Source organism: Camelina sativa, chromosome 19, assembly GCF_030686135.1.
Source record: "Camelina sativa cultivar CO46 ecotype springtype chromosome 19, ASM3068613v1".
Classification (NCBI taxonomy): Eukaryota; Viridiplantae; Streptophyta; class Magnoliopsida; order Brassicales; family Brassicaceae; genus Camelina; species Camelina sativa.
In genome coordinates, this window is record NC_141898.1 from 8,422,630 (window position 1) to 8,448,110 (window position 25,481).

The following is a 25,481-nucleotide window of genomic DNA, read 5'->3' on the forward strand; positions in this document are numbered from 1 at the left end:
GGACCTGAAAGAGAGAACTATTCTAAATTCTTCACAGACGCGTATCTGTGTTTGTTTATTCACTCACAATCACACGCTTAATTTATTTATTATAGACTTATAGTATATGCATTCAAAAAAGCTCAACTGTGTGTGAGTTTGGTGAGAATTCCAATTTATTCTTTCGTTCTTTCTTTTTTTCTCTTCAATGTACTGTATTTATACGATACGAGTTCCAGCTCTAGCTATTATTTTTGAAACTAGCAAATCTATTTTCTCAAAAACTAATACCTTAAACACCTGTTTCAGTTAAACAAAATAGTAGCTCAGAAATTCAGAATTCTTAAGCACTAAGTAAAATAACATATTTGGATAAAGTTTTCACAATAGGCAGCTTCTTGAGGTTTTCTCTCTTCCAACCTTTTTTGCTTTAAAGAAAGAACTCACAATTTCTTGTTTTAACTTTGGTTGATGGGTTCATGCAAAGTTCAGTGTATTGTTTCCATTTGTTTTGTTTTATTTTCCTTATAAAAAGATCGTCGTCTACACTTGCTTGACGACGAGCTAAAAGAAAAAAACTAAACCCAAGTCTCTCTGGTCTCTGCTGTCATCATCTCCTTCTCCGCCCTTTCTTCTTTACTCTGTGTGTCATCATCGTTTTTGCTTTCTTCTCCTATATTATTCGGTTTCAGGGTCTTCTTCTCTTTTCTTCTCAAACCCTTTTCTATAACTTTGTCTAGGCCAATTAAATGGCTTCACAGACCGAGAACGAAGAGTTCCCGATTCTTCCGATTCCAGAAGCAACACCACCTCGTGCTCGCACTACTAGGACTTTTACTTCAACGAATCGTAGTCTTTCCCTCTCAAACCCAACTTTCTCCACTGAAGGATTTGACAACTCGAGTGTGGTTTTAGGCTACACAGGCCCTCTCCGAACCCAAAGAATACGACCTCGTTTGGTGCAAATGAGTGGTCCTCTTTACTCTACTCGCAGAACTGAACCTCTCTCCCCTCCTTCTCCTCAACAACCTCCTCATTCCATTAATGTTCCACCTGAAGATGATTTTGTATACCAAAACGCAAATCTCTTGAGATCTGGACAACTAGGGATGTGTAATGATCCTTACTGTACTACTTGTCCTTCTTACTACAACCGCCAAGCTGCTCAATTACACACTTCCAGAGTTTCTGCCTCTAGGGTATGAGTATGTACATTGTTGCTTCTACTTCTTACCTTTGTGAGACTCAAGTAAACATAGCTGACACAAGGGCTCATTTCCTTTTTCTTTTTCTTGTTTAGTTTCACACTGTGCTGTATGATGATGCTAGAGGTTGGGCTAAGCGATTTGCGTCCTCTGCTCGTAGATACTTACCAGGGATCATGAATCCTCATTCCAAATTCGTTCAAGTCTGGACTAGAATCTTAGCCTTTTCAAGCTTAGTGGCCATTTTTATAGATCCTCTCTTCTTGTTCCTCTTATTGATCCACCATGTATATATGTTTCCTTCTCTTGCTCTATCAATCTCTTGCTTGTGACTGTCTACGTTTTAATGAGTTTATTACTATTGCAGGAAAACAAATGCATAGCTATTGATTGGCCTATGACAAAGAAATTGGTGTCTATTAGAAGTATAACGGATCTTATATTCTTTATTAACATGCTGCTTCAGGTGTGTCTCCTTTGTTCCCATCTCCCTACCCTATGTCAAGGAACTTAACTTTATTGGCTTTAATGCTTCTTTGGCCATATGTGTTGCAGTTTAGGTTGGCCTATGTAGCTCCTGAATCTAGAATCGTTGGTGCAGGCCAGTTAGTTGACCATCCAAGCAAAATTGCTCGCCATTACTTCCGAGGGAAGTTTTTTCCTGATCTGTTCATAGTGTTACCCATTCCACAGGTATATTAACCTTCAAATGTTTTTTGCTTGATGTTAACTCTAATAATGTCGTTTGAACGGTAAATTTGTTATTTCTTTTGCTTGCAGGTTATGATATTATGGGTAATACCAGCACACTTGGGCATACCCAGGGGAGAATATGAGAAACAGATATTACGCGCTACGATTCTTTTTCAATACCTTCCAAAGTTACATAGACTCTTACCTCTTCTTGCTGGACAAACACCGACCGGCTTCATATTTGAGTCAGCCTGGGCCAATTTTGTTATTAATCTTCTCACCTTCATGCTTGTTGGTCATGGTGTTGGTTCTTGCTGGTATCTTTTTGGTTTGCAGGTATATATGATATTGCTGCAATGTTCTTAAAGATTCTCTCCTTATATCTATCAGAAGAGTTCAAGATTTGTTTCTTGCTGTTTTGCTCTTTTTCAGAGAGTTAAGAAATGCATGCTGAATGCTTTGGATATATCTGGGGATGAACGTAGAAACCTTATCGATTGTGCTCGTAGAAGTTATGCATTGGAGTCAAAACGAGCTCTCTGGAGAAATAGTTCTAGTGTCAATGCTTGTTTTCAAGAGAATGGTATGACTTATGGAATTTTCTTGAAGGCAGTGAATCTTACCAATGAGTCTAAGTTCTTCACAAGATACAATTATTCTCTGTTTTGGGGATTCCAAGTAAGTTGGGATCTATTTTAAGTTCATTTCAGGTTTGTTTTGCTGTTGCAACTATTAATCTTTGAATCACTCTTAACTAAATGTCACAATGTTTTTCAATATTGAAAGCAAATAAGCACACTTTGTGGAAACTTGAGCCCAAGTTACTCAGTGGGAGAGGTTTTCTTTACAATGGGTATCATTGGACTAGGGCTTTTGCTTTTTGCGCGGCTTATTGGTAATATGCACAACTTCCTCCAATCTCTAGATCGAAGGTTAGCACATTTCATCAAATAGTATCTCAAAACAAAAAATATTTTGAGGAGATGGTGGGTACTTGGCTAAATCTTTAAGTGTAGTGATGACTTGTGCATGTCCTGTTTTAGGAGGATGGAAATGATGCTGAGACGGCGTGATGTGGAGCAGTGGATGAGCCACAGACTGTTGCCAGAAGATATAAGGAAGTCTGTTCACTGTGGCATTTGATTTTCATAGGCTATGTAATGTGTCCTTTAAAAACTAATCAACTCAATAATTGTTCAGGAGAGTACGCGAGGCTGAACGGTACAATTGGGCTGCGACTAGAGGAGTTAACGAAGAGTTGCTCTTTGAGAATATGCCTGATGACCTCCAAAGAGATATAAGACGACACCTCTTCAAATTTCTGAAGAAGGTAAACTTAAATAAGTAACAGCCAATTAAAGCATTATTTAGTATCCATCAGTTAGTATTCTTTTTGTGTACGAAAGACTCCATAGTGTTACAAAAATATCTAGTTCTGAATCCAACTGTTTATAGATAATAGGCATAGATTAACCACTACTTGAAACTCAATTGTAAGACTTTGACATGTTGATGGGTTTGCAGGTGAGGATATTTTCCTTGATGGATGAATCAATCTTAGATTCTATCCGTGAGAGGCTGAAACAGAGGACTTACATAAGGGGTAGCATGGTGTTGCACAACAAAGGTCTAGTTGAAAAAATGGTATTCATAGTGAGAGGTGAGATGGAGAGCATTGGAGAAGACGGTTCTGTTCTGCCATTATCAGAAGGCGACGTTTGTGGCGAAGAACTTCTCAGTTGGTGCCTCGAACGCTCTTCTATAAACCCCGGTACTAATAAAGATTTGACTCTGTGTTCATAACTTTAACTTGAAACAAAAGCCTTGTTAGAAGACACTTAATTGAGGAAAAGCTTGGAACTGAATATGTTTTGAAACTCTTGCAGATGGGACGAGGATAAAGATGCCACCAAAGGGATTGGTCAGCAACAGAAATGTTAGGTGTGTGACAAACGTGGAGGCGTTTTCGCTGAGTGTAGCTGATCTTGAAGATGTAACGAGCTTGTTTTCAAGATTCTTAAGAAGCAATCGAGTACAAGGAGCCATAAGGTACGAGTCTCCTTATTGGAGGTTACGAGCAGCTATGCAGATTCAAGTGGCTTGGAGATACCGAAAGAGACAGCTCCAGAGATTATACACTGCTCAGTCCAGTTACAACCGTTAAATTGGATGATAATGTTTGGCAGATTAGTAATCATTTCTAAGTATTAGTGGTTGTGGTAAATAGTTGTAATATATATAAGATGGCTCAGTGATTCACTCATTAGTGATAATGAAAGCTGAGTATGAAACTTCTTTCTCCTGAGTGATTGGTGATTAATGATAACTAATGTCAGTTATTGATCTAAGCATATCTATACTAGTATTTTTGTAGCAGTTTTTGCTCAAAAATACTTTTTGGAAAGTTTTTGCATTTAATGCATTGACTTTAGTATTAGTGACCAAAAATTTCAAAATTAATTATAGGTAAAATTTTTAAAAAATAAGGAAATTTGTCTACCTCATATAAACATAAATATATGATTCTCTTTCATTTTTATTTGAGTTTATATTTACATTATCTTGAATTATTCTTTTTTTTTTTTTTGGTCAACATCTTGAATTATTCTATAATACATTTAGTTAATAAAAATTATGATTTTTTCTTGCATATGATGTAATAAAAAAATTTTAAAACGGACATATATTACTCAATAGATGAATAAAAAAAATACGGGAACAATATCCCACATCGCCTAAAAAATTGGGCAATAGTTCAGAGTCATACTATAAAAGAGACCAAAATGATTCAGACTACAAATGAGTAATAAGCTTAATTTATCAGACATTCAAACTTAAAAAACTTTTTATGGTTTATTCCGATTCTCTATTTTAAATATTTTTAAAAAGTTAAATATTATAAATATTTAAAACTTTTAAAAACTTAAATATTATAAATATTTATATTTTATAAAACGTATAAATATTATAAATATTTATATTTTTAGAAATTTAAACTTTATAATATATTAATAATATTTAAAAGTTTAAGAAGTTTCAAATATTATAAATATTTAAACTTTATAAGAAGTTTAAATATTATAAATATTTCAACTTTTAAAAAAGTTAGAAGACCTTTAAAATATTAATAATATATTTAAACTTTTACGAAACTTCAAATATGAGAAATACTCAACTGTTTTTAAGAATTATAAGTATTCTAAATATTTAAACTTTATAAGAAGAGCCAATCTTATAAAATGTAAATGGTTACAATCTTAATAAATAACATACCAACTCAATCTAATATTTATAATACAAAACAATAAATATTAAAAATTAAGATGATATAGTGTGAGTTAAAATATCTAGGGCCGAGGTTATATAGCGGGACATGTTTTGTCGATATTTATATAAATTGAAAATCTCATTAATTCGGTGTTACACGGGTAAAACATCATTTCAATATTTTTGGTATCAGAGAATAGATATATCTAATTAAATTGATTAAATAAATATCATGTAAAAAATAAATTATATTACGGTATTATATGGTTTAAACTATAAAATTAACAATTATTTAACCAATAAATACAACTTATAATTTAAATGTTTTAATCATAAATAATTTTCCCCGCGGGTCCTAATCTAGTATACTTAATATATAAATACAAAGTGTGTTGTAAAAAGGAATAACTGTAACACTATTTATATCACTAGGATTCAGACCCCCGCGATGTCGCGAGAGAAGTATTTTAGAAAAACGTAAATAAAATTTAAAACTTAAAATTATACATTATGAAATCATTTGAATGTAATAAAATAGTTTGAATACATAAATTAAACATAAACTGTTACTAAAAACACAACCATCAAAATGAAAACTTGTAACAAAAAATATTATCTAGAATAGACACAACTTTGCAAAAAAATTATTGTTTAAAGTATTATAAATATAAGGTTTTTTATGAAGAATTATGGTAAAGCTACAATTAAAAAAAATCATTATGAAAAATTGATCCTAACTGAGAATCTTGAACTAATGGTTGTAATAAGTAAATATAATTTTCTATTAAATAATTATAACTAAAGACAAAATAATATAAATTTTGAATATTAAATTAGTTTTTAAAGAACAATTACGATAAATAGACGCAACGCAAAAAAATCTATATTCAGTTTTATTAAATTTCTATATTGCTATAATTATTTCTAAAATTTTAGTTAGATTATAGAATAACGTTGAATATTAGATATTAATATTCAAATTATTTAGATTTAACATAAAACGGAAAATTTGTTTCAACGAACAATGATTTGTTAGTTATTGATGAAAAGACAAATATATAGAAAGTTCAAAAGACATGACTATTTAAATAGACACACCTATTAGAACGAAAAGTTGTGATGAAAAAATATAAATAAAATATAGTGAAAAGACATAACTCTAAAATGAAAAGATACAGCTGTTTGAGTTTTTAAAAAAAAGAATAAAAACAATTTTCTTACAAAAAATACTAAGCAAAGTCGCAACTGTTGTTCGTATTTATTCAGATTGTTATTCTTATTTTTAAATATTAAACTAATTTTTTAACAAAAACTTACGATAAAAATAGATGCAACTGTAAATTCTATATTAAGTTGTATTAAATTTCTCTATCGCTATAATCATTTCTAAAATTTTAGTTAGATTATAGAATCACGTTAAATATTAGATATTAATATTTAATTATTTAGATTCAACATAAAATGGAAAATTTGTTTCAACGAACTTGTTAGTTACTGATGAAGAGACAAATATAAAGAGAATTCAAAAGACATGACTATTTAAATAGACACACCTATTAGACTGAAAAGTTGTGATGAAAAGATATAAATAAAATGTAGTGAAAAGAAACAACTTCACAATGAATAGATACAACCGTTTGAATTTTAAAAAAAAAGTTATAAAAAGGTGCTACGAAAAATCGCAAATATTGTGTCTGCATTTGATTTCACCTAATAACCCATATAAACTGCTTTTAAATAAAATACATCTTTCTTATCGTATTGAGAAGTCAAATTCAAAAACTCATTATATAGTCCATCTAACTCTTGAAATAAAAAACTCTAGGTATTTTCATGAAATTTTTATATATAAAATTAACTAAAAGTTGTAAATTATATTCGTCATTCCAAAAATATTTTGTTAAATCAAGAATTGGAGGAATATTTTTACTTTTAAAAGAATGAATGCCAGATAATAATTTAGAAAGCTGTAAAAACTGTTGATATTGAAATTTTATATTATTTAGTGTCATGGCAAAAAAATGAAAACAGGTCAAAAAGACGAATATATCTAGATTTCAAAAGATATGAATATTCGAATAAACTCAACTTTACAGTAGAAAGTTGCAACTTTACAAACAAACCGTTACAATGAACAATCGCAACTTTTTGTAAAACACACAATTTAATTTTTCTACAGATTTTTTAAAAAAATATTCAAAAGATACGATTGAAAAAAACACAACTTTTGGTGGCATTTATTCGGATTGCTATTGTATATAGACATTAAATTTTTATATTTAAAATTAACTAAAAGTTGTAAATTAGATTCATCATTCCAAAAATCTTTTGTTAAATCAAGAATTGGAAGAGTTTCTTTACTTTTAAAAGAATGAATGCTAGAAAATAATTTAGAAATCTGTAAAAACTGTTGATATTAAAATTTTATATTATTTTGTGTCATGACAAAAAAATGAAAAGATTTCAAACAAATAGATTTCAAAAGATACGAATATTCGAATAAACACAACTCTACAATGAACAGTTACAACTTTACAAAAAAAACTGTTACAATGAACAATCACAACTCTTTGTAAAAGATACAATTTAATTTTTTTACAGATTTTTTCAAAAAAAATATCCAAAAATTACGATTGAAAAAACACAACGTTTGGTGGCATTTATTCGGATTGGATTTAAATATATTGAAAAGTAAAATCCAAAAACTCACTATGTAATCCATCTAAATCTTGGAAAAACACTCTAGGTATTTTCATAAAACTTTTATATTTAAAATTAACTAAAAGATGTAAATTAGATTCATCATTCCAAAAATTCTTTTGTTAAATCAAGATTAGAGGAATTTCTTGACTTTTAAAAGAATGAATGCTAGAAAATAATTTAAAAAAATGTATAAACTGTTAAGATTGAAATTTTAGTTGATTTTGTGTCATGGCAAAAAAAAAATGAAAACAGTTCAAACAGACAAATATATATAGATTTCAAAAGATACAAATGTTTTAATCAACACAACTTTACAGTGATCGGTTGTAACTTTTCATAAATAACCGTTTTAATGATTTATCATAATTTTTCAGGAAACATCCAAAAGGTACGAATAAAAAAACACAACTGTTGGTTGCATTTATTCGGATTGTTATTATTATATAGATTTCATTATCTTTAATTTTTCCATAAAGAAGTGAAAACACTAGGACCTGCCTGAAAGAGAGAGGGTTATTCTAAGTAGAGAGAAGAGAAGAAAGAGCTACGTACATATTCTCAATTCTTCAGTATCTGTGTTTGATCATTCACTCACAATCACACGCTTTATTTATTTATTAGTACATGCATTCAAAAAAGCTCAACTGTGAAGTTTGGTGAGACCATTCCAATTTATTCTTTTTTGTTTTTGTTTTTTTTCTCTCTGTATTTATTTATATGGGACGTACTATTATTTTTTGAAAAAAGTTATCAAAGTAACACAAGAGAGGCAGCTTCTTAATGTTTACTCTCTTCCAATCTTTTTGCTTTAAGAAGTACTCACTAATAAACAACACACAAATTCCTTTTTCAATTTTGGTTGATGGGTTCAACAGGAGATCTAAAATGTAACATTTTCTTTTCTTGTTTTCATGCAAAGTTCAATGTATATTATTTCATTTGTTTTGTTTTTTTTCTTTTATTTTTTGGTTTTAATGTGAAGATTTCATTCCAATAGAAATTACATAGTTATATACCGATTACAAAAAACCCATTATCACAGAAACTAGATGCAAAAAGGAGTATTTTAAAGTTATAGAGGATGAGAAATACGACTAAAGTAAACTTCAAGGAGAGAGGGAGAGTGCTCGGATCCTGGGAAAGACAGGAGGCGGTCCCGTATTGTGCGGTCGATGGAGAGACGAAGAGTAACGGCAGAGGATTGAGACGCTGAGAGGATCCTCGCATTCCTCTCCTTCCCGAGGTGGTAGACCACCGTTTGGAAGAGAAGTTTGATGATAGCAGTGGCTTTGACGGTGTGCGGCTGACTGTGGGAGAGGATCCAAGCTGAGGACGCTAGGAGAGTGGTTGGAGGACTGGAAAATAGTTTCGCAGCGAAGAACCCCCAGAGCTCTGTGGAGAAAGGACAAGTAAAGAATAGGTGCTCGTGGGTTTTTGCACCATTCGAGCAGAGGACACATGCATCAGGAACACTCATGCCCCAACTTCTGAGTCTATCTCGCGTCGGTAACCGATTCAAAAGTGCCAACCAGTTAATAAAGGAGAACCGGGGCACATTTTGTTTAAACCATACCACATCAGCCCAAGGGACTACAGGAGAGTGGAGCCTTAGTTGTTCCTAGGTTTCTTTTGAGGAGAAAGTGGGGCGGAAGTTACCTGCAGCATTACGCCAGAGGTAGGAGTCTCGGTCATTGCATTCATTCGGTGCAGGAGTTTCAGTGAGGGCAACCAATAAGGTTTGAGAGTTTTCTGATCGGGCTGCCGATAGAGCCCAATTTCCATCTCTCGAAGCATCTATTACATGTGCATCATTCGCTAACCGGAGTTGCCTTGGACCAGTCTCCCCGAGGAAGGTGATGAGCTGACCAAACTCAGTCCACGAGTCATACCAGAATGAAGCATCCCACCCATCACCCACCACACATCTGATGAACTCTGTGATGGTGGGTTTCAGCTGAAGCATGCTGTTCACTGTTTTGGAAAAGTGGTTAGCCACTTTTGTTACCCAGAAGCTCTTCCTTGAGAAAATATTCCCTTTAAGCCATGCCACCCATAGCGAACCAAAGCTCGAGAAGAAGTTCCAAATGAGTTTTAGCCTAAAAACCACTCCAAAGTCCTCTAGCAAATGAATGCCAAGTCCCCCTTCAGCCTTTGGTCTGCAGATATCAGCCTAGGCCACCCTCGTACCGACAGCAGATCCAGTGTTGTTCTTCCAAAGAAAGGCAGAGCACAGGGAATCCACTTTAGCATAGAAGTGTTTTGGCAAAACAAACACACTACTCCAGAAATTCACCATCCCATAGATGACTGAGGATATTAACCTGATTTTTCCAGCAAAAGAGAGGAACTTTGCAGTCCAAGAGTGTCCACAGTTGCTTACAAAGTCCTAGTCTCTGCTGTCATCATCTTCTCCCTCTGCTGTCATTATCATTTTGCTTTTCTTCTCCTATATTATTGGGTTTTCACTCTCAGAGTCTACTTTTTTTCTTCTCAAACCAGTTTCTTGATCTTTTTCTAGGCCAATTAGTCTCCAAGAATGGATACTTTGAACGAAAATGATGAGTTCCCCATTCTCCCAATTCCAGAAGTAACACCTCCTCGTGCTCGCTCTTGCACTTTTACTTTCAGGAATCGTAGTCTTTCTCTCTCGAACCCAACTCTCTCCACTAAAGGAGTTGACAACTCGAGTGTGGTTTTAGGCTACACAGGTCCTCTTCAAACCCAGAGAATAAGACCTCGTTTGGTGCAAATGAGTGGTCCTCTTTACCCTACTCGCAGAACTGAACCTCACTTCATTCCTTCTCCTCAAGAACCTCTTCATCCCTCCTCTACCGTTGATGTTCAACCTGAAGAAGATTTTGTCTTCCAAAACGCAAATCTCTGGAGATCTGGACAGTTAGGGATGTGTAACGATCCTTATTGTACTACTTGTCCTTCTTACTACAACCGCCAAGCTGCTCAATTTCACACTTCTAGAGTTTCTGCCTCTAGGGTATAACTTATAAGTATGTTCATTGTTGCTTCTACTTACCTTTGAGAGACTCAAGTAACCATAGCTGACACAAGGGGTCTTTTCCTTTTTTTTGTTTAGTTTCACACTGTTCTGTATGATGATGCTAGAGGTTGGGCTAAGCTATTTGCCTCCTCTGCTCGTAGAAGCTTACCAGGAATCATGAATCCTCATTCCAAATTCGTTCAAGTCTGGACAAGAATCTTAGCCTTTTCAAGCTTAGTAGCCATTTTTGTAGATCCTCTCTTCTTGTTCCTCTTATTGATCCACCATGTATGTTGCCTTCTCTTTCTCTATCAGTCTCTCTTGCTTGACTGTACACGTTTTTATGAGTTTACTATTACTGCAGGACAACAAATGCATAGCGATTGATTGGCCTACAACTAACAAGTTGGTGTCTATTAGAAGTATAACGGATCTTATATTCTCTGTTAACATACTGCTTCAGGTGTGTCTCCTTTGTTCCTCATCTCCTATGTAAGGAAACTTATTGGCTTTAATGCTTCTTTGATCACATGTGTTACAGTTTAGGTTGGCCTATGTAGCTCCTGAATCAAGAATAGTTGGCGCCGGCCAGTTAGTTGATCATCCAAGCAAAATTACTCGCAATTACGTCTGAGGAAAGTTTTTTCTTGATCTGTTCATAGTGTTACCCATTCCACATGTATTTTAGTATTAACCTTCAAATGTTTTTTTATTAATAACTCTAGTAATGTCGTTTGCTTTTGATTAATGTTAACTCTACAAATGTCGTCTGAACGGTAGATTTCTCTTTTCTTTTGCTTACAGATTATGATATTATGGATACTACCATCACACTTGGGTACACTCAGGGGAGAAGCTGAGAAACAGATTATACGGCTACGGTTCTTTTTCAATACCTTCCAAAGTTATATAGACTCTTACCTCCTCTTGCTGGACAAACACCGACCGGGTTCATATTTGAGTCAGCCTGGGCCAATTTTGTTATTAATCTTCTTACCTTTATGCTTGCTGGTCATGCTGTTGGTTCTTGCTGGTATCTTTCTGGTCTGCAGGTATATAATATAACTCTGTGTTTTTTAAAGATCCTCTTTATATCTATAGAGTGACTTAAATATTTGTTCTCGTTGTTTTGCTTTTTTCAGAGAGTTAAGAGATGCATGTTGAATGCTTGGGATGTTTCTGGGGAAGAACGTAAAAATCTTATCGACTGTGCTCGTGGAATTCATGCATCATAATTCAACGCTTGTTTTCAAGAGAATGCTAGTATTTATGGAATCTATTTGAAGGCAGTGAATCTTACCATTCAATCTAAGTTCTTCACAAGATACAGTTATTCTCTGTTTTGGGGATTCCAAGTAAGTTGGGATCTATTTTAAGTTCATTTCAGGTTTGGTTTTTGTTGCAACTATTAGTATTTGAATCACTTAAGTCTTAACTAATGTCAAAATGTTTTCAATATTGAAAGCAAATAAGCACACTTTGTGGAAACTTGACCCCAAGTTACTCAGTGGGAGAGGTTTTCTTTACAATGGGTATCATTGGACTAGGGCTTTTGCTTTTTTGCGCGGCTTATTGGCAATATGCACAACTTCCTCCAATCTCTCGATCGAAGGTAAACACATTTCATCAATAGTATCTCAAAACAAAAAATATTTTGAGGAGATGGTGGGTACTTGGCTAAATCACCAAGTGTAATGATGACTTGTGCATGTCCTGTTTTAGGAGGATGGAAATGATGCTGAGGCGGCGTGATGTGGAGCAGTGGATGAGCCACAGACTGTTGCCAGAAGATATAAGAAAGTCGGTGCTCTGTGGCATATTTGATTTTCATAAGCTATGAAATGTGTCCTTTAAAAACTAATCAACTCAATAATTGTTCAGGAGAGTACGCGAGGCTGAACGGTACAATTGGGCTGCTACTAGATGAGTTAACGAAGAGTTGCTCTTTGAGAATATGCTTGATAACCTCCAAAGAGATATAAGACGACACCTCTTCAAATTTCTCAAGAAGGTAAACTTCAATAAGTAACAGTCACATGAAAGCATTAATTAGTATCCATCACTAAGTATTATTTTTGTATACTAAAGACTCCATGATGTTAAACTTCTGAATCCAACTGTGTGTACAGATAATAGGAATAGATTAACCACTACTGAAACTCAATTGTAAGGCTTTGATATGTATATGGGTTTGCAGGTGAGGATATTTTCCTTGATGGATGAATCAATCTTAGATTCCATCCATGAGAGGCTGAAACAGAGGAATTACATAAGGGGTAGCATGGTGTTGCACAACAAAGGTCTAGTTGAAAAAATGGTATTCATAGTGAGAGGTGAGATGGAGAGCATTGGAGAAGACGGCTCTGTTCTGCCATTATCGGAAGGTGACGTTTGTGGTGAAGAACTTCTCACTTGGTGTCTTGAACGCTCTTCTATAAACCCTGGTATCTAATAAGATTTTGACTATGTGTTTAACTTGAAACATAAATCTTGTTAGAAGACTCTTGATTGAGGAAAAGCTTTGAACTGAATATGTTTTGAAACTCTGGCAGATGGGACAAGGATAAAGATGCCACCAAAGGGACTGCTTAGCACAGAAACGTTAGGTGTGTGACAAACGTGGAGGCGTTTTCGCTGAGTGTACCAGATCTTGAAGATGTAACGAGCTTGTTGATCAAAGGTCAATTAAAACCCAAGGTGCACTCAACCACGATCTAGTGGTGTCGTCGTAACACTTCAGGATCGAATCCACAGAGACCAAGCAATGCACTATGAGATTGTATAGATTCGAATATAGCTAAGGCAAAAAGAAAGTTTGTGTTTCAAGTATCAAATTAAAACAGAAAATAAATAAGGGTTTTGAAATCAAGGAAAGATATTGGGCGTAGGGGATCAGTTAGGGGATACAACCACAAATTTAGATGATAGATTTGGAAAGCATTAAAAACCATTCTTGAACTCAAATCTCAATTATAAAGCTAACCTACTTCCGCAGCGTTAGCTAACTATGCAAAGAAATAACTAGACCCTAAACTTCTGTTTGAATCTAGCTAAACAAGCAAGCATTAAAGTCCAAGTTTGATTCGTTCACAAGGTGCCTCAACTTCAACTTCCGTTGGCTAAGGTCCACCTTGCTCACCTATGTTTCTTTCAAGTAACTCAACAACACTTTTGGTGCCACGATGAATTTAACCTAAGATTTTAATCTAGGTGATCAATCTAGCTTAAGCATTAAGAACAACAATAGATGAATAACAATAAGATCAATCCCAAATCTAATAACCTAAGTTTAGAGAATCATAAACTCCCCTTTTGAAACCCAAAACCCAATAGTGAAACTACTCAGACATGGAAACAAAAGAACAGCAAATCAAAAATGAAGAAAGCATAATTGAATTGCAAAGAGAAATAAAAAGGGTTCAGAATTCTTCTCCAAAGGGTTAGAAAGGATTAGAGATCTTCTCCCAAGAATTACAAGTACTCAAAAGCTGCGTAAAATCAAAGTCGTTTGTTAAGAGGTCGAGCCTCGTGCTTAAATAGAAAAATAAAACCCTAAAAGTTGGTTTAAAACATAAAAGGAAAAGTTACTTCGGGTACGGGACTGGTCGATCTCAAATGCGGATCAGCCGATCTCGGATGCTTTTCTGCGTTTGCTCTATCTGCTTGCTAGACCAACCGGTCTTCAACCAACTTTAGCTCCAGATGCTTGTTTTCATCCCCAAAACACTCAGTTTCCTCCCAAAGTGACCTAGAACCTGTACAAACTCATAAAAGACTAAAAAGACTCTAAAAGCACACTAGGACTTAACAAAAGACTCAAAACAAGTGTAAAAACCATTGTTAAAATCCCATAAAATACAGACACATCAATTCCCCCAGACTTGAATCTTTGCTTGTCCTCAAGCAAGAACAAACAAAAACTCAGGAACAGAGAAAATGTTTGAAAGTGGAAACTCACATATTCTTGGAAACTTCTTCTTTGCACTCTTCATCACATCAAATTAAGAACTACTTGATGTACTCTGCCCATGATTAGGATCAACACTCCCTACTCTGAACTCCACAGCCTTAGAGGACCTTCAGTCTCCCCATCATTGTCTATCTACATCAGATTAATAAAAAGGTGCGGTCTTACCATGGGAGTATCAATCATCAAACTTTTTGACTCCTTCAACCTTTTATCGCCCAAGACCTCCTCATATGCTCCCTTTCCTCTCTCTTTTCTCACTTCCAAAGGATTGATATCTCCCTAATTTTCTAGGGTATCATTTTTTTTTTAATCAATCCTTTGCTCTTTTTCTTTTTGGGACAGATTTCCATGAGTTCCGAAAGAAGCACGGGTTTACGCACACCCCTTGGCTCACTTCTTTTATTACCTATATCCTTTTATTCCTTTCTTCTTCTTCTCTTTTTTTTTTATGAGTATTGAAGGGAAAAGAGAGGGGAAGCATACTTTGTGAGGAGATGCATGTCTTGTAAGGCTTAAGGGAGGAGTCTTGTCTGATGTATACCAAGCCCCAAGGTAAGAAATTAAATCCGGTTAAGTCTTGTCAAAGCTAGAGACAACTTCTGGTTCAACTTATTGTCCTCCTTGGCGAGTGTCTTTTGGGGCGTGTTGAGCTTGCTTATATTCATTCCAAACCAGAGGTACAAAAGTAATCATAAGAGTGTTAGATCAAAGCAGAAATTCCTAGAAAAGCTCATAATTTCCAATTTTTTTTTTTCGAGGAAAAAAAAAAGACTCGATAAAAACGACTCAAAAGAAACAAAGTTAGCAACTTGGAGACATCCCTCCCCCGGACTTACTTCACACCGGGAAATAAAACCAAGAAAAGGTACCGCTGATAAAAAGAAATTAAAAAAAAGAAAATCCTAGATAAAGAGAAAGGAGAACCCGTGGTGAAACAGCAGTCTAGTGAGAAGGCGAAGAGGTCGCAGAACGGTCAGAAAGAAGAGGCTCAATAGCTGCATCCTCGTCGTCACAGGTAGCAGTGGGATCCAACGGTGGTGGTGCAAAACAGGATGGAGCGAGTCCTTGAAGCCAAGTAGCCAGTCGAGTGAGTAGCATGTTGTTCTTTTTCTGAGTGTTGTAGACCCACCTTTCAAACTCAGAGTGAGGTTCTTGAATAGGTTGGGTAGCAACAAACTGGCTGACATCAAAAGGAGGTAATGGTGGGAACGAGCGAGCATGGTGTGAGGACTCGGCAGCAGCTGCCGGCTGTGTACTGCGTGGGGGCTTGAGGGAAGCATAGCCACCCGCCTCCATCCATACGACCTCGTCAAGGTCACACAGTGCTAACTCTGGAGGCTCGAAGGCAAAGTTCTCCGTTTTGCAAAGTGAAGTGCATGATGGCATAGGAATCCGCATGTACCGAAATTTACCAGCCTTGTCCTGAAATTGGTAGACAAAATTCTGACCCACAAGAATCTCACTAGTGAACAGGAACTTGAGGTCAAGGAGCTTCTTCTTCTAGATCGAAGTGGATGAAACAATGCCGCAATAGTCGATGATGGGTGTCACCAAACTACCGATGAGTATCCTCTTATTCTTTGCTTTAGCCATGTCTTTTTGGACCTGCTCAAACTCCTTAGAAAGTAAGAATCCAAAATTAACGTCATGAGTTTGATGGTGGACTGGAGAAGTCGGAGGATGCAGGAACCGACGAAGACCGTGAAAGAACATCCACAACTCAGGTAGCTGCAATGTGCTAGTCTCAGCCCTAGCATAAATGGTGTTGCTCAGGAATTTAGCAGTGATCCGAAGGACTGGGTTGCGAATGCGGGATTGCCTGGCTCCGCGTGAGACATAGTTTCCAGCTCCAATCAGGTTCCAAACATCTGAACTGCTTTCGAGCTTGTCCATTTTACATTGCTTGTGCCGAGGGAAACTAAAAACGTCACAAAGGTCGAACATGGAGATGGTGTAGTGCTTCCTGCACAGAAAGAAGCTGATCGAACAATGCTCAGCCAACGAATCAGGACCAGCAGACAGATCGACCCTCACAGTGGCCAGAAACTCACGTGCAAGCTTCTTATGTAAGTCCCATGCCTTCTCACCAAAAGAACCAAACCCCATGTGCTTTAACAATTCATCAAAATCCGCAAGTATGGCCATTCTCTCAAAAATCTCTTGATCAGCAAACCGATTTGGCTCCATCTTGCACTGATTCAGCAATTTTAACCACTTGGCATCCTCATCAATCTAAACGCGGGTTGGTGGTTCGTCGGAAGGGGTTGCAGGTTCCTTACCACTGCGTCGTCGTTTAGGCATTGGCTGCAAAAGAAAAGAATTTCAAGAAGTAAGATAATAAAATCAATTGAAAATTCTCCTAATTAGCCAACATAAGTTACAAGCATAGTTCTAAATTCAAGGCACATCAGCCTAATTCTAGTTCCGAAACTTCCATAGACCTATTCAACCATTAAATCACAGCTCAAATAGGTAGGAGAATTGAAAGAGTCATGGACGACCAAAATTGAACCTTGAGATCGCCGAGAATCTAACATAAGAATGGGCAAAAGAAAAACTTACCTTGTTTGACTTCGAGTCTAAAAGTGAGAATATGAAAAAGGATCGAATCCAAGTGAAGTGAGTCCACACCTCAACAAATCAAAGAAAAATCGAGAAGGAGAGAGGTGGGTGTCGAAAACGGGGGCAGCGAGAGGGAAGAAAGGAAGAAGATGAAATTAGGTTTATATATCTGGTACTGGACACGGATCCGATTTAATCCGGTTAATTTTAAGTCTGATGACCAGATTAAACCGATTTCCTTCTCTTTTCTCTTTTTCCCTCGAACTACTTACATGGACGGAGATTGGCTGATCCAGAAATAGATTGGCCGATCCTGAATGACTGGGGAACACTCTGTTTGTAAAAGAATTTGCATCGTCTGCGCTTCGAATATGTCCCATGAAGACTCAATACGACTACAACGAGCGGGTAACTCCTAAAAGAAAACAAAACAAACCAAAAATCCTAAAAGAAACATGAAAAGAGAGGGGAAGAAACAAACTAAGCCCATTGGGTTGCCTCCCATTAGCGCTTGTTTAAAGTCATGAGCCTGACTTTTCTTGATGCTCAGGCAGCGAGGGGAGCGTGGGGATCCATCAGAGGAATAACAGTTTCCTCAGTTGGGTCGTGATCAGCGAGATAAGGCTTGAGGCGTTGACCATTAACAGTAAACTCCTTACCATCATGGTTCCATAGAACGACGGCTCCATAGGGCATAACTTCTTTGATGCGAAAGGTCCAGACCAACGAGAACGTAGCTTGCCAGGAAAGATCCATAAATGAGAGTTGAAGAGTAGAACCAAGTCGTTAGCAGCAAAATCCTTTGGAACAATTTTCTTGTCATGCATCGATTTAGTGCGCTCTTTGTAGATTTTGGTGCTTTCATATGCATTCATGCGGATCTCATCAAGCTCATTTAGCTGAATCAAACGTCGTTCGGCCGCGGTCTTGACATGGAAGTTCATTTGCTTTGTTGCCCAAAGTGAATTATACTCGAACTTGACATGTAGATGGCAGACTTTCCCATAGACCAACTTAAATGGTGTGGTTCCAATAGGTGTCTTATAAGCGGTCCGATAGGCCCATAAAGCATCGTCGAGTTTAGCATACCAATCCTTGCGTTTTGAATTCACCGTCTTCTCCAAGATGTTCTTAATTTCACGGTTTGAAATCTCCACTTTCCCACTAGTTTGAGGGTGATATGTGGTAGCGACCTTGTGTGTTACTCCAAGCTTCTTCAGAAGATTCTCGAAGAGTTATTGATAAAGTGAGTTCCTCCATCGCATATCACCACCCGCTGGACACCAAACCGTGGAAAGATTATGTGTTTAAACATTTTGAGAACGACCTTCGAATCATTCGTGGGACTCGCCAATGCTTCTACCCATTTGGAGACATAGTCTACGACCACAAGTATGTAAAGGTTGCCATAAGAAGGTGGGAAGGGTCCCATGAAGTCGATTCCCCAACAGTCAAACACTTCGATTTCCAAGATAAAATTATGTGGCATCTCATTCCTTTTGCTTATGTTCCCACGTCGCTGACAAGAATCACATCGGGAGACAAAATCGTTTGCATCACGAAACAGAGTGGGCCACCATAGGCCTGCTTGAAGTACTTTGGTTGCGGTTTTGAATGTAGCAAAGTGGCCTGCGTAGTTGGACCCATGACAGTGAAAAAGAATTCACGGAACTTCTGATTCTGGGACACACCTTCTGTAAAGGCCATCGGCACAATGCTTGTAAAGATACGGCTCATCCAAGAAGTAACGCTGCACATCCCGCAAGAAGTTCTTCTTCGCATAACCAGTAAAGTCGGGGGTTCCTCTCTAGTACACAAATAATTTGCGATGTCGACATACCATGGGGAATCATCGCTAATCTGCTGGAGAACCTTAGCATCGGCTTTATCCTTGAAACATTCCTCATATGCCGCAGCTACATAGACATTCTCTTCAGGAAGTCGGTCATCGATAGGGATCTCAGCATCGATCCTCAGCCTAGAAAGATGATCTGCCACTCCATTATCCACTCCTTTCTTGTCCTTTATCTCAAGGTCGAATTCTTGTAGGAGGAGGATCCATTGTAGCAGCCGTGGTTTAGCATCCTTCTTTGTGAGTAAATACTGCAGGGCGGCGTGGTCAGTTTGGACAATTACCTCAGAGCCGACCAAGTAGGATCTGAACTTTTCAAACGCAAAAACTATGGCGAGGAGTTCTTTCTCTGTCGTGGCATATTTGGTCTGAGCTCCATCGAGTGTCCTGCTAGCATAGTAGATGACATGTAACTTTTTATCCTTGCGCTGTCCCAAAACTGCTCCAACAGCAAAGTCGCTTGCATCGCACATGACTTCAAATCGCAGATTCCAATCGGGTGGTTGAACTATTGGAGATGAGATAAGAGCCTGTTTGAGGGTAAGGAAAGCTTCTAAACATCCTCCATCAAACACAAACAGGTTATCCTTGCAAAGCAGTTGGGCAAAAGTCCTTAATAAACCGTCGGTAAAATCCAGCGTGGCCCAGGAAGCTGCGGATATCTTTCACCGACTTAGGTGGTTGTAAACTGGACATCACTTCGATCATAGCTTCATCCACTTCTATCCCCTTCGCAGAAATACGATGCCCAAGAACAATCCCATCATTGACCATGAAATGGCACTTTTCCCAATTTAGAACAAGATGTTTGTCCACACAACGTTGAAGAACCCTGCAAAGGTTAGACAAACAAACAGAGAAGGATGAGCCATAAACCGAAAAAATTGTCCATAAAGACCTCCATGATATCTTCTATCAAATCAGTAAAAATCGACATCATGCAACACTAGAAAGTGGTAGAGGCATTGCACAACCCAAAAGGCATTCGTCGATAGGCAAATGTGTCATAGGGGCAGGTGAACATCGTCTTCTCCTGATCATCCGGATGGATTGGGATCTGAAAGAACCCTGAATAACCATCGAGGAAACAATAGTAAGGATGATTAGCAAGTCGTTCAAGCATTTGATCAATAAAATGGAGAGGGAAGTGGTCCTTTCTAGTGGTCGCATTCAGCTTGCGGTAATCAATGCACATGCGATGCCCTGTAACAGTCCTTGTGGGGATCAATTCATTCTTTTCGTGTGCAACGACTGTCACTCCACCTTTCTTCGGCACTACGTGCACAAGACTTACCCATGTGCTGTCGGAGATTGGAAAAATTACACCGGCGGCTAAAAGTTTGAGAATCTCCTTCTTCAAAACTTCCTTCAAATTCAGATTTAATCTTCGTTGATGTTCAATAGAGGATTTAGACGGGTCTTTCAGATGGATTCGATGAGAGCACAATTCTGGTGAAATACCTGAAATGTCATCTAGAGAGTAGCCCAAAGCTCTCCTGTACTTTCTCAACTCGCAGAGCAAGAGTGCAGTCTCAACATTGTTCAGGTTAGAATTAATAATCACTGGATAAGATGAATTTGGTCCAAGATAGGCATACCTGAGGCCCTCAGGGAGTGGTTTCAGATCCAGATTTGGAGCTTTCAGCTCGCTCGAATCCTCATGGTCACCTTCGGTTGCGGTGCAAAGGTTGAAATCGGCTAATCCAGAGACAGGAATGGTTGATCCTCCATGTTCGTCAGTGATGTTCACAGAAAAGACCGGATTGGCCGATCCTACTGTTGGATCGGGCAATCCAGTCCGTATGTTGACGAACAAAACTTCATGTTCGAGGGCCGCTGCAGCGTTAAGTGCCTCTGCCATGTTGACAGTCTCCTCAGCTAAGTAACCTAGCTCTGGTTCCTCCTTTGTCAATGCTACCGCTAGATTGTCGTTTGAGCAAACCTCTTCATAGATCTCGATTGGTATCTCTTCAACCGTATCAACCCAGAAGGTTTGACCGTCAATGGTCGGCTTTTTAGCCGCCTTCCCAAGATTAAATTGCACTACCAAATCATCCATGTGCAGATCTATTTACCCTTCTCGGACGTTTATCATTGCACCCGCAGTAGCCAAGAAAGGCCTACCTAGTAGAATAGGGTCTTTAGATTCCTCATCAAGCTTCAGAACAATAAATTCTGTAGGTATATAGCAATTCCCAATTTGTATTGGAAGGTTCTCCAACAACCCTTCTGGACGTCTAGTAGAACGGTCAGCTAGGACAAGGGTGACTTGCGTCGGCTTAAAGGTGTACAACCCAAGTCTAGTCGCTACACTTAGTGGCATCAAACTTACACTGGCTACAAGATCGCGTATACAGTGACTGAACTTGAGCTCTCCAATCGTGCAAGGTAGCGTAAAAGGGCCTGGGTCCCCACATTTTTCAGGCATTCGGTTTTGGAGCATGGCGCTACACGCATGCGTAAGATACATCACTCCTTGTTCCAGGCTGAGTCTATCGGTCAGGATTTCCTTCATATACTTCTTGAGAGATGGAACCATTCGCACTGCTGCGATAAATGGTAGTCGGACTTGAAGCTCACCTACTACTGATTTTAGCTTCGCATACTCACGCTCTTGTATCTTCGTCTTACGGCGGGTTGGAAAAGGAAGTTTGGGCTTATACGTTCGCTGGGGTTTGTTGTCAGGCTCTTTATCAACTTCATTGGCACCTGAACTCACAACATCATCCGCATTCTATTAGGTGTTTCTGACTGGGTCATTGTTCTGTTCGGGTACCTCGGATCGGCCAGTCTGCTCAGAGGATCGGTCAGTCTTTTTTATCAGCGGTGGTCCTTCTATCTCCTTCCCACTTCGGAGAGTAATGGCGTTCAGGAATTATTTTGGGTTGGCCTCAAACTTGCCTGGTAGTGTTCTTGGAGGTGCTTTGACTCTCGCTGAAGCTTGGGCCACCTGGTTTTCTAAGACCCTAACATGAGTGTTCAACGTTTCGATCCTCCCATTCAACTCCAAATACATGTTGTCTATCTTGACATTGATCTCTCCAGCATTTTTCTTTTGATTATCCATCAGAGCTTGCATCATCTGCTCTAATTTGCTTTCTTGCTGGGCAGCTGGTTGTTGTTGTAGTGCTTGAAAGCCTTGTGCGAAATTTTTTGCTTGAGGCTTTTGCTGAAAGTTTGATCCTCCAAATCCCGTCCCCTTCGCTTGAAATCCCTGCGTGAAGTTGTTCTGCTGAGGTCGTGGTGGATAAATCTAATCCTGAGGATTTTTGACATTAGTGCTTCGGTAGGATAGATTAGGGTGGTTTCGGAAATTCTGATTAAAGTCGCGGTTCTGAAAATTCCCTTGTCCTCTAATGTAGTTAACCTCCTTCGTACCCTTAAGGTATGTCTCGACTCCAAAATCCGCATATCCCCTAGCATGTTCCTCGCACAAGTTAACGTTCTGGTGATCCCTTTTTAGTAGGAGATTCACCTTGGCTGTGAGATCCTTAATAGCATCAATCTCGACCGCATTGACCCGCACCGTATGATCATAGTCTGTGCCATGATTGCTATTGCTTGCCGCAAGATTCTCTATCAGTGCATTGGCCTCATTTGCGGTGTTGGTGGAGAAATCTCCTTTGCTAGCTGTGTCTAACGCCATCTGATACTTTAGCTCGATACTCCCATAGAAAATGTTCATCAGGTTTTCTTGGGTGTAACCGTGGTGAGGGCAGTCTCTCAGATATTCCTTGAACCTCTCCCATGCTTCGCAGAAAGTCTCCATACTTCCTTGAGAGAATGAAGTGATTTTGCTTCGCAACTTGGCTGAGCATGATTTAGTGTAGAAGTGGTTCAGGAAAGCAGCTCTACATTATGCCCAAGTGGTGAGTGATCCAGGATCCAGTAGATTCAGCCATCTTAGCGCCTTGTCCGCCAAAGAAAACTGGAACAAAGTCAGCATGAGGTAGTCGTAAGGGACACCATTGGACCTTGTCGTGCTAGTCAGTCTTTCAAAAGCCTCGATGTGATCTAGAGGACTCTTCGATGGCAACCCGTGGAACACACGATTCTGAACCAAATTGATTAGACTATGCTTAATCTCATAGTCTTGCCTCGCAGGAGCAGGTGGTTGAATCGCATATCGGTTTGCAAATAGCCTATTTTGAGCATCTTCATCCCTCAGGGTGGTTTGCCTTGCAGGCGGATTTGGTGCGACTTGCTCTTGTTGGTCCTGCCTCTGCTGTTGTTGGATGATACCAAACTGAGGGTTGGGTTGACGAACCCCTGTTTCTTCTCCGTCAGCCATAGGGTTGGTTTGGGCTTTTGCTCTCCGGTTTTCGCGTTCAAGCTGTGCTAACTCCTTGTTTCTCAGTATATGCAAATCGGCTTGTTTGTTGCTCCTTGTATGCATACACCTGAAACAGAGGAAAAAGATTGCAAGAACTAGTTAGTAAACTAAAATAAAATAACCTTAGACTAAACGTGAATCTAAAATTTCAAAGGCAGCGTTTTGGTCTCCGGCAACGACGCCAAATTGATCAAAGGTCAATTAAAACCCAAGGTGCACTCAACCACGATCTAGTGGTGTTGTCGTAACACTTCAGGATCGAATCCACAGAGACCAAGCGATGCACTATGAGATTGTATAGATTCGAATATAGCTAGGGCAAAAAGAAAGTTTGTGTTTCAAGTATCAAATTAAAACAGAAAATAAATAAGGGTTTTGAAATCAAGGAAAGATATTGGGCGTAGAGGATCAGTTAGGGGATACAACCACAAACTTAGATGATAGATTTGGAAAGCATTAAAAATCGTTCTTGAACTCAAATCTCAATTATAAAGCTAACCTACTTCCGCAGCGTTAGCTAACTATGCAAAGAAATAACTAGACCTTAAACTTCCGTTTGAATCTAGCTAAACAAGCAAGCTTTAAAGTCCAAGTTTGATTCGTTCACAAGGTGCCTCAACTTCAACTTCCGTTGGCTAAGGTCCACCTTGCTCACCTATGTTTCTTTCAAGTAACTCAACAACACTTTCGGTGCCACGATGAATTTAACCTAAGATTTTAATCTAGGTGATCAATCTAGCTTAAGCATTAAGAACAACAATAGATGAAGAACAATAAGATCAATCCCAAATCTAACAACCTAAGTTTAGAGAATCATAAACTCCCCTTTTGAAATCTGAAACCCAATAGTGAAACTACTCAGACATGGAAACAAAAGAACAGCAAATCAAAGATGAAGAAAGCATAATTGAATTGCAAAGAGAAATAAAAAGGGTTCAGAATTCTTCTCCAAAGGGTTAGAAAGGATTAGAGATCTTCTCCCAAGAATTACAAGTACTCAAAAGCTGCGTAAAATCAAAGTCGTTTGTTAAGAGGTCGAGCCTCGTGCTTAAATAGTAAAATAAAACCCTAAAAGTCGGTTTAAAACATAAAAGGAAAAGTTGGTTCGGGTACAGGACTGGTCGATCTCAAATGCGGATCAGCCGATCTCGGATGCTTTTCTGCGTTTTCTCCATCTGCTTGCTAGACCAACGGTCTTCAACCAACTTTAGCTCCAGATGCTTGTTTTCATCCCCAAAACACTCAGTTTCCTCCCAAAGTGACCTAGAACCTGTACAAACTCATAAAAGACTAAAAAGACTCTAAAAGCACACTAGGACTTAACAAAAGACTCAAAACAAGTGTAAAAACCATTGTTAAAATCCCATAAAATACAGACACATCACTTGTTTTCAAGATTCTTAAGAAGCAATCGAGTACAAGGAGCCATAAGGTACGAGTCTCCTTATTGGAGGTTACAAGCAGCTATGCAGATTCAAGTGGCTTGGAGATAACGAAAGAGACAGCTCCAGAGATTATACACTGCTCAGTCCAGTTACAACCGTTAAGTTGGATGATAATGTTTTGGTTTGGTAGATTAGTAATAATATCTAAGTAAAAAGACTAGCGGTTGTGGTACTCATAGTTGTAATATATAAGATGCCTCGATGACTCATCTTTGTAATCTATAAGATGTCTCAGTGATTCACTCATTAGTGATATTGAAAGTTGAGTATGAAACTTGTTTCTCCTGAGTGACTTAAGTTCCAATGTTCACTTCAGTTCTATTGGCGGTTTATGGTTAACCAATGGAAAATTTACACATTCGATTAAAACGAGTTGAATAAATAAATCAGTCCGACGTGGCTTGAGTAGTTGGGCTCATAATTTTGGCCCATTTAATATTGATCTTAATTACTAGTACACTTGGTACTTTTAACTGT

General features: G+C 38.0%; 1 protein-coding gene, 1 non-coding gene and 2 pseudogenes across 2 annotated transcripts; 3 read left to right on the forward strand and 1 right to left on the reverse strand.

Annotated features, from left to right (window-relative positions):
- Positions 1-19: 19 nt before the first annotated feature.
- LOC104765614 (putative cyclic nucleotide-gated ion channel 19) lies at positions 20-4,222 on the forward strand. The gene is made up of 11 exons (XM_010489364.3): positions 20-1,178; positions 1,280-1,471; positions 1,552-1,650; positions 1,740-1,877; positions 1,965-2,213; positions 2,310-2,555; positions 2,664-2,809; positions 2,921-2,998; positions 3,078-3,207; positions 3,402-3,648; positions 3,764-4,222. The coding sequence occupies exons 1-11, from the start codon at positions 729-731 to the stop codon at positions 4,039-4,041; spliced, it is 2,253 nt and encodes a 750-aa protein (XP_010487666.2). The 5' UTR covers positions 20-728; the 3' UTR covers positions 4,042-4,222.
- Positions 4,223-8,919: 4,697 nt separating this feature from the next.
- On the reverse strand, positions 8,920-9,810 carry LOC109131009 (uncharacterized; annotated as a pseudogene).
- Positions 9,811-10,383: 573 nt separating this feature from the next.
- On the forward strand, positions 10,384-25,152 carry LOC104767595 (putative cyclic nucleotide-gated ion channel 19; annotated as a pseudogene).
- Positions 22,928-23,035, forward strand: LOC147920322 (small nucleolar RNA R71). The gene has a single exon (XR_015591922.1). It is a non-coding gene; the product is annotated as a small nucleolar RNA R71 (small nucleolar RNA).
- Positions 25,153-25,481: the final 329 nt, after the last annotated feature.